General features: G+C 37.2%; 1 protein-coding gene across 2 annotated transcripts in view; it reads left to right on the top strand.

Moving 5' to 3' along the window:
• Positions 1–10301, top strand: part of PJA2 (praja ring finger ubiquitin ligase 2) — a 61525-nt gene that overhangs the window by 22582 nt on the left and 28642 nt on the right. For both annotated transcript variants that reach the window (XM_006754265.2, XM_015568432.1), the window contains 3 exons: positions 3334–3451; positions 4958–5158; positions 7158–8208. In XM_006754265.2, coding sequence (XP_006754328.1) covers positions 3421–3451; positions 4958–5158; positions 7158–8208 — 1283 coding nt within the window. In that variant the 5' untranslated portion in view covers positions 3334–3420. The remainder of the gene's footprint in view (positions 1–3333; positions 3452–4957; positions 5159–7157; positions 8209–10301) is intronic.

Raw genomic sequence — 10301 nt, 5'->3', positions numbered from 1 at the left:
CTTTGTTGCTTTGCATGGAGCTCAGAGCCTCCACGGAGGTCGGGAAGCTTGGCTTCCTTCATCATTGTGGCAATCAAGCCTCCTGCTCACTCCAGCTCCTTGGCGCTCCCCCTGTGGGAGAGCACTGACCACCAGTGGACATCTCCTGAATTGAATGTCTGCCCCCTGGTGGTCAGTGTGTGTCATAGTGACCAGTCATTCCCAGTCGTCCTGCTGTTAGGGTCAATTTGCATATTACCCTTTTATTATATAGGATAGTTTGGGTGTGTCAAAAATTCAGGAGCAACATGGCTGGGTGGTTTTGGCTCAAGGTCTTTCATAAGGTTTCACTCAAGATTTAGGCCTAGAGTACAGTCATCTGAAGACTTGATTGTGAATGAAGCAACTACTACCTAGCTGGTTCAGTAACATGGATATTACGAGAGGACCTCAATTCCTCAAGAATTGTCAGTTACTCCTCATCTGGACCTTTCCATAGATCTACTTGAGTGATCTCATGATGTAACAGCTGGTTTCCCTCAGAGAAAGAGAGCAAAGGGAGAGCAAACAAGGATGAAGCCACAATGCCTTTTGTGCCCTAATTTTTTAGATCCCGAACTGTCACTTATATCACATTGTCTTTATTAGAAACAAGTTACTAAGTACAGATCACACTTAAGGGGAGCAAATTAGGCTCTGCTTTTTTGAAGGGTGAAGTATTAAAGAATTTATGGGTATGTTTTAAAACCACCACAGTATTCTAATAGAGGTTTATTGATGCTTTTAGGGATCAGGAATATTTGTTCATTTTGTTTATTGTTGTATCAGCACTGCAAATAGTGCCCTGGAACATGTCAGAATAAAGCCTTATTCCAAAGAAAATACTCATGAACTTAAGTCCATAGTTACCCTTTAAGATTGCCATTTATTGTACTGTAAATGTATAAGGATTCTAGTTAAGATTTTTTCCTTATTAAAACAGTATTAATTAGAGCTTTTATTTTTGCCAGTATGATTTTTTAGATATATTTTCACCCTTTATCTATTGCTAACAGTCTGACTCAGTTCAGGTAGAGCAGCAGTCGCCAACCTTTCGGATCCCATGGACCACCAGTGGTCCGCGGACCACAGGTTGGCGACCACTGAGATAGAGGATTACAACTTGTTGCTAAATTTATAATTTACTAGAGGCCCGGTGCATGGATTTGTGCACAGATTCATGCATGGATGGGGTCCCTCAATCTGGCCTGCACCCTCTCGCAATCCAGGACCCCTCAAGGGATGTTGGATTGCCAGCCTGTGGGGATCAGGCCAAAACTGGCAGTCTGACATCCCCTGAGGGATGTAGCAGTGCCTAAGTGGCAGGCCACTGGGGAGGATCCCAAGCCGCAGCCGGGTGCCCTGCCACTCACGCTCTCCACTGCTCCAGCCGCTGCTGTAGCTGTGCTCGTCAGCTTTGAGCCCGGCTTCTGGCTGAGTGGCGCTCCTGCTGTGGGAACAAACTGACCACCAGGGGGCAGCTCCTGCATTGAGCATCTGTCCCCTGGTGGTCAGCGCATGTCCTAGCAATCAGTCGTTCTGGTCAACTGGTTGTAAAGGTTGCTTAGGCCTTTATAGATAGATAGATAGATAGATAGATAGATAGATAGATAGATAGATAGATATAGATATGTGTATACTCTATGTATGTTAATAGCTATCCATAGCTAGACAGATAACATAAATTCACTTACAGAACTATCGTCTTCTAATAAATATGAGTTGGTGATAGGAAGTTAGCCATAGCTCAAATATTTAAATCAGGTATTTAAATAAAAAATTAAGTCCTTATCAAACTTTGAGAAGAGCACAGATAGCAACTTTTGAAGTAGTAAATAAGTGTATTAATTTCAAAACTGCAGAGGGTCTTTTAATATTCTTATGTGGTAGACTTTGATTTTTCTAATTTAGACTAGGTTCTTATTTGGGATTAAAATACTTGAATGATCAATTGACTAATGTAAAGCGTAAGTATATCATTATTTACACACATTAATTTTTAATTGTCATAAGCCATTATACATTACTTATCATACATTATACATTGTATGCATTATACATTAATCACCATAAGCCTAAATTTGTATTCTTAGGTTTAACTTTTTTAAAAAACCAGAGCTAAAAGAACAATATAGTGCTTGATGGAGAACCAAAGATATAGCATAGTGTACTAGAGTACCAAATAATTTAATCACATACCCCAGTCAGCACTTCTCCAAATAAATTTGCTTATTTACTTATTAATTGTGTGTGCTGTTGTTATTGTCAGTCTTAAGGATGAAATACCCTCACAGCAAGATTTTTCAAGAGGAGATGTAAAACTGCTCTCAAATGGTCATTTTATAGTTATACTAGTGGCACAGTGCACATTGAAAGGGAATTAATCAGAAGAAATATTTTAATACCGCTATTCACCCTTTCTCTATAATAGAAGTGTCAACCAAATTCACGATCAACAGTGACAGATTGAAACACACACATGCGATTGGCGCTAGCGAGCGCTTTCTATGTATCGTGCATACTCAAGTCAACTTAGCCTTGCTGAAATATGTAACTGCAGCAGTGTTTGACTATATTCTGCGCAGTGAGAAAACCTGAAGTCATTTTCAGGGTTCACCATTTCTTACTTCTTTCCAGTCAGGTCAAGTTTCTAAGTTTTCTAAATCTCCGTTTTCCAGCTAATGGAAAGAAAATAGGATTCCACTGATTCTCCTGTCTACCTACTGTAGGACTTCTGTGAGGATCAAATGAGATGAGGCACAGGAAAATGCTTCACAGGCATTTGGTTAAAGTGTAAAATGTTTGGAGGCAAGTTGCTAGAAGCTGGGCGTTGCTACGCGTGGGCGTCATTACTCGGCACCCACAGTGACTGATTCTGGGCTGGGCTGGGTTGGGCTGGGCTGTGGGCCGCATTTTGTCCCATGGGGCCTCGGCCACGTTGGCTGTGATTTGGTGGGCTGTTGCTCCGGGGTGGTGTTGGGGCCTGTGTCCCACTTGGGAGAAGCCGAGTGTTGCTTTGTCAGCACCAGGTCCACTGTGCTGTTTCTTTGTAAATGGCCAGTGCGCATTATGGCAGCTCCTGCATTGAGCATCTGACCCCTAGTGGTCAGTGCACGTCATAGCGGATGTTCGGAGGGACACTTAGCATATTAGCCTTATATATATATATAGGTGAGGTTTTTTTATTAACTTGTCTGATCATATTTTTTGTTGTTATAAAGCTAACAAAGGTTTCACTAGAAGCAGAAGTATTAATTTTGCCTTTTTGTTTTGCGCTTGTGTTGTTATTTTGTTTAATCCATTGTTTCTTTGTAGGAATCTTCTGCAGCTTATTTACTGTGTGAGTAAAAACTAAGTCACATCCAAAATTCCATTGAACTGGGCACACAAAAACTGCCATATATGTCACAGTTTACTGAAAAAGAGCCAGCAGGTAAGCAAAGTATCTCTACATTGAGGACTTTATATTTTTCCCTCCAGATACCTCAGTGTCATACATGACATGTGATTATGGTCTTAAGGCCAGTTTTTCCTCCATATGTTAAATACTTACAAAGCATTTCTTAATTTTTTATATGAAAATAAGGGCAAGTAGAAATTCTTATATTTTCCTTTCACATACCCTTGCCTTCAATTGTACTTTCCACTTTGGAGACTATTTCTTTGGAGTTATTGTTAAGGGCACTGGATCTGGAGTCATATTATTGTATTATGGAGCAAACTACTTAAATACTTAATTTTAACCTTAATTTTTTTTATCTTTAAAATAAACTACAGTATTTACCTCATTAGGTTGTTGAGGGGATTAAATAACATAATGTGATACTTGCTATTGTATTTTATAAGTACATGTTTGTTTTTCTTTCATGCTTGGAAGCAATTATACTTCTTATTTTAATGCAATTAAAATATGTAACTATCGTATTTATTGACTATTCCATATACTGTGGGATAATATTTTGTTTAGTTCCCGCATTGTATACATAAAATCGAATTGATTAAGTAAACTTATACTTAATACATATAAAATAATGTCATATTTAGTAAAAGATGCTACTGTTTACTACTATATATTTCTCAATCATCATAACTTAGTATTCAAGTTATTCAAATGTTGGTGGTTTTTCTTATCATAATGTATACCAATGGTAATTTTGAAAGGTAGGGTAGCATGTATTTGACTTGGCTCATCATTTTCTTTTAGAGAATTTTATCTGGCCCTAACTTATTGGACTTATTTATTGTGGGTCCAGTTGGTTCTTTTTGGTATTATATATACCATTTAAAGAAGTTAACTGTTACTTTTGACAGGAATGTATTCCTCTTAATGTAATTGAAACCATCATCATATCATGTGCTAGTAATGAAATCAACAGATATGTATTGAGAACTTATATGTAAGGTACTTTTCTGAGATAATTTGGAGAATCATTTTCCAATCCTTAATGAGCTTTTGCACTATAGTAGTTTTGCATATGAATATCTTTTTTGGTAGGTTACATTATAAAAGTCTTAAATACCTTAAAGGAACCAAACTTTAAAATAGATATTTTTGTGGGTAAAGAGGCCACATAACTTTTTTTAACATAGTACATATTAATAAGGTACACTTGAGAAAATGAGAACTGCTTGCATATTAAAATATTGGTGTTGATTATTTTATTTTTACTTTGTGTTTTATTTTCTAAATAATCTGTATTGAGAGAGTATAATTACATAAACATTAACACTTCAATATAAGTAATTTTTAGAAATTGGTTGACACTCTTGAATTGCTTACTAGTAAATAAATGAAACTTAATTTACAAAAAAAATAAGGTACACTTGATGTTTAATAGCATATTATTTGGCAAGTAGCATATATGTCCAAACAGTACCCCCACCAATCACCAGTATGAAAGTCATTGCTGTGACTCTTATTTCTAACTCTGTTTTTCAGCAATGGATCAAGATTCCAACAAGGCTGCCTGGCCTAAACCAGCGGGAGGATATCAGACAATCACAGGCAGGAGATATGGAAGAAGACATGCCTATGTCAGTTTTAAACCTTGTATGACAAGGCATGAAAGAAGCTTAGGTCGAGCTGGTGATGACTATGAAGTGTTGGAACTAGATGATGTTCCAAAGGAAAATTCCTCAGGTATGTACCACAGAATTATTTAAAAACTATTAATAAGACTGAAGGAATTAATCTTGTAATATTTGAAATTGTGAGTGGGTTTTATGTGTGTCTATGAGTAAAACTGCTGTACATTTCTATGAAGAAATTCTATTCTGAAATTTTTAATTAATTTAAATTTTTATTGAATTAATATCCTATATAATAAAAGGGTAATATGCAAATTGACCCTAACAGCAGGACGACTGGGAATGACTGGTCACTATGACACACACTGCCCACCAGGGGACAGAAGCTCAATGCAGGAGCTGCCCCCTGGTGGTCAGTGTGCTCCCACAGGGGGAGCTCTACTCAGCCACAAGCCAGGCTGACAGCTGTCAGCACAGCAGTGGTGGCAGGAGCCTCTCCTGCCTCCTCAGCAGCGCTAAGGATGTCAGACTGCAGCTTAGGTCTGCTCCTCGCTGGCAAGTGGACATCTCCCAAGGGCTGCCGGGCTTCCAGAGCGATGTCTGACTGCCAGCTTAGGCTCGATCCCCTGGGGAGCGGGCCTAAGCCAGCAGGTGGACATCCCCAGAGGGGTCCCAGACTGCGAGAGGGCACAGGCTGAGGGAACCCCCCTGCCCCGAGTGCACAAATTTTTGTGCACCAGGCCACTAGTTAATATTTAAACATAGAAGAAAATAGAATATGGCCAATTATCAAAATATAACTACACTTTCATATCAGTGATTGCATTGTCACATCCTTCAACCAGAGGAAATAATGTTTTGATCAAATACATTTTTAAAATGTTAACTGAGTATATTTTTCCCTGTATATTAAGTTTAAATTTTGTTTTTTAGAATTGTCTCTTGAAGCAATATAGCTTGGCTCATTTGATTTTTAAAAAAAATCATTTATAAAATATAAATGTCAACTAATTCTTAGTTAAAATTTCTTAACCATTCAGTAGTTTGAAAAGTATTTTGCAGATATTCATGTATTAAAATACATGAATTTGGACTAGAATGCCATCTTCCTCTTGTTCTGAACAAACTTGATAATTCTAGATTATTTTTACTGTCATCTATAATAATAAAAGCATAATAATGCTAATTAGACCGACATCTTCTGGAACACCTTCTGAAGGAAGCCGGGGCTGCAAGGGAAGCCCAGGTCCCGGGTGCCAGAGGGAAGCTGGTGCTGGCAGCCGGGGGAAGGAAGGCCTAATCTTGCATAAATTTGGTGCATTGGTCCTCTAGTTTACATACATATAAAAATCTGAATTATTATGTGAGGTCATTCTATTAAAGAAGCCTGTTTGTGATAGGACAATACTGATCTTCAGTTATTTATAATTTACAAATTTTTGTTCAATAAATTTCATGTCTTTATTATTCCATTAGTAGTGATAAAAGATACCCATGCTAAAGTAATTTATAGACTTGATATGATTTTATTCTTGTATCAAAATTCTGACAAACTGTGGCAAAGAGAATTAACATTGACTTTTTCATTGTTTTTCATTCATAGCTGTAACATACCTTAAGTTAACTCATAGCTATATTACTGAGATATAATCTTCTGAATTGACATCAAACACAGTGCAGTCTCATTTCTGTTATATCTGTAATCTGATCTTATATCTATCTTAAGTACTTTTGAATTTTTTTTTTACACTTGCATGTAATAGAAAAGTTATGTTTGAATTGCACAACCCAAGAACTGGGAGAGCAGTGACTTCACTTAAGCCTTATTATTTGGTCTTTCATTAGCCTCTGCTTTTAATGTACTTTACAGAATGTTTTAAATATTAGGATTTAGTGGAAAACCTGCAAAAGATATGTGAGATGATACTCAGTGACTACACAGTGGCATAAATGAACTCATAGGGTAACCATTCTGCCTTCCCAGTACAGTAAGGGTACATAGAAGCACCTGTCAGAAATTCTTTTATAATCTCAAAGAGGTAATAATTGATATGATCAAATTTTATCTAAATTAATCTCTCCAAATATGTTTTCTTTTGTTCTCTATGAAGGTTCCAGTCCATTGGATCAAGTTCAGTCTTCTTTACCCAACAATCCTTTATTTGAAAAAAGTGAAACAGAAATTCCCATTTGTGATACAGCATTGAATCAGACCATTGAGAGCAGTCCATCCTTTGCTGCAGTACAACACAGTGGGGAAGGCAGGGAGACCTTAGGAAGCAGTACAAATCTTCATAATAACTCTGAGGGAGAATATACTCAAGCAGCCTGTAACGCCTCAAGCGTCCAAAATGGAATTGCATCGGTTCATACTGACTCTCGTGATCCAGATGGCAGACATGGAGAGGAGGGTAATGACCGTCTTCAGCCTTCCTCAGAAGTTGTGGAAGGTGGTGGATATCAGGAAGCTTTGGGCAGTACAATGTTTGAGTTGGAAAATGGAGAGGTAGAGGCAAATACAGGTCTTTTACCACCAGTTCCCGCGTTTAGCTGTGAAAAACGAGATGATTTGGAAGAGTTTGATTCAGCTACTTTAGTGAAAAGTTCTACTGGTGACATTGTCAGTCAAACCAATCAGGAATTTCAGAGGTCCTCTTCTGAAGAGGAGATTATTAGAAAGAAGGAACAAAATAATACTAGCCAGGAGAGAAAGAGAGAAAATTCAACTGAAGATACAGCCTGTGCTCTGGGGCATATTTGCAGTGAACAAAATACCAGGGATAGGGACAACAAGCAGGGAAGTTCTCCTGAACAGGTAGTGAGGCCTAAAGTTAGAAAACTGGTAAGTTCAAGCCAGGTGAACCAAGAATCAGGTTTTAATAGGCATGAGGCTAAACAAAGAAGTGTTCAGAGGTGGAGGGAGGCTTTGGAAGTTGAGGAAAATGGCTCAGATGACCTCTTGATAAAATGTGATGACTACGATGGAGAACATGATTGTATGTTCTTGGATCTACCTTTTGCACGAGTTACACAGAGTGAAACAGAAAATAACCAAATAACATCAGAAAGTGGAGCCACAGCAGGAAGGCAAGGAGTTATGGATAACACCTTTTGGAATGGCTGTGGAGATTATTACCAACTGTATGACAAAGATGAAGACAGGTAAGGTTTTATTCAATACTTCGTCAGATCGTGTAGTGAGCGAAGTGATTTCTTTCTAGTACAATGATGTTTGATGGATGCATTCTCTGGCATCTCAGGGAATTAGATATCTTAACTTATCAAATACTTTTAAAAATGTATATTTTTATTGATTTTAGAGTGGAAGGGAGATGGGGAGAGAGAGATAGAAACATCAGTGATGAGAGAGAATCATTGATTGGCTGTCTCCTGCATGACCCTGCACTGGGGATTGAACCCACAATCTGGGCATGTGCCCTGACGAGGAATTGAACTGTGACCATCTGGTTTGTAGGTCAGTGCTCAATCACTGAGCAACACTGGCCAGGTTTAACTATTCTTATTTACCAAGTGCTAGCCATACATGCAAAGTAGTGGTTAGTTTTTTACAAAAACTGTCTTTGAGGTATTTCAGGAGTTTACAGAAATTATAACCAGGTGATTGTTATTACAAAAGAATAGATACTAATTATTTTAATTCTTTGTATCTCAATTAATGAATTGCAAGGTGAACATTTATCATAGTTTTAAAAATTCTGTGGAAAACCAGTCTAAGTATGTTGTGTGTTTTTTTAATCCTCACCCGAGGATATTTTTCCATTGATTTTTAGAGAGAGTGGAAGGGAGAGAGAGAGGTAGAGAAACATGGGTGTGAGAGAGACACATCCACTGGTTGCTGCCCAGACTGGAACCAGAGATCGAGGCTGCAACCAAGGTATGTATCCTTGACCTGAGTCAAACCTGGTACCCTTCAGTCTGCGGGCTGACACTCTATCTGCTGCACCAAACCAGCTAGGGCCATAACTTTTCTTTTAATAAGCATTCTGATCCCTGTTACCTACTTTTTTTCTATTTTTCCAAAATGTAAGACAACAGAAAGAGAAATGGAGAATTTCTTTGTCCAATTGCTGAGCCTATTATCCCAGAGTCCAAATGTCCTTTTAAGCTAGTTGAAACCCTAACTATGATCAATTACAAAGCAATTTCAAGATTTTATTAGCGTGGTGTTATTTTCTTTGGACATATGAATTAACTAACTTGTAGGAACAGTTGAAATATACTACCTGTACTATCGTGGAAGTGTGTAAACTTTAAGGCTTAATAGACTATATTTTTGTAACCTACTGTTTTTTAAGTTAAGGATAAAGATAGTTAAAAACTTGTCTGACGTTTCCATTTTTCCAGTTTAAATCCACAATCTTTTATCCAAAATCCACAAAGTTCTAAAAATGGATGTTGGCAGCAAAACCTGACCTGATGTTAAGTTACTTGACAGCAGATCTGGGTCTGAACTAAAATGAGGCCTTTTTTTCAAGTATTTATAAATTTTGTTGCAGTATTATGAGTGCTTGATTACTGGGTGCTGTTTTAGACCCACTGGGAAATGTTAGGTAATGGTCTAAATCTCAAGGGCCGGGGGGAGGGGGTGAGTGGGAGGGGGATCTAAATCACAAAACATAATTATTCCTATGACTTTTGGATTGGATTGTTAACTCTATTTACCTTGAAGTTACTATTAAAAAATAAAACAACTTAGTCTTAGATAATTTATCTTTTTGAAAGTATAAGCGCGTTGCATTTTTTCCCATTACATTTTTTGCTTTTTTTGAAGAAAGTCATTTAATTTGGCTGTGGTCTCCACTGTGGACAGACTAATCAAAAATAAAAACCTCTTCTGTTTGCTTTTAATAGTCAGGCATAATGTCATCTAATGAAGTTAAAATTTTTATGCTATTTGCCAACCTAAAGAGAAAACGTAGTTTTCTTGACTCTTGGCTTTTAAATTCATTCTTTTTGTGAATGGAAGTGTTTTCTTTGCTTAGAATAACTCTGGGTTTTTTAATAGTTATATGGTGTTGTATTAGCATATGTATTTATGATTTTTTTCCTTAAGTGAAATGTCATTAATCTGAACAATAATAGATTATTTTACAAACAGATTATACAGATGAGAAAAGTACTTATAGTTTAACAGAAACTTTTTTTATTAACTTTTTAGTAATACATTGACTTACAGAACCTGTAGTTGGGTGTGCTTAAATGGTTAAAGTAATTTTGGAGCACTTTTTTTTTTA

This window comes from Myotis davidii, unplaced genomic scaffold, assembly GCF_000327345.1.
Source record: "Myotis davidii unplaced genomic scaffold, ASM32734v1 scaffold812, whole genome shotgun sequence".
Lineage (NCBI taxonomy): Eukaryota > Metazoa > Chordata > Mammalia > Chiroptera > Vespertilionidae > Myotis > Myotis davidii.
The sequence above is the reverse complement of the archived record's forward strand: the minus strand, read 5'-3'. Positions and strand labels throughout refer to the sequence as shown.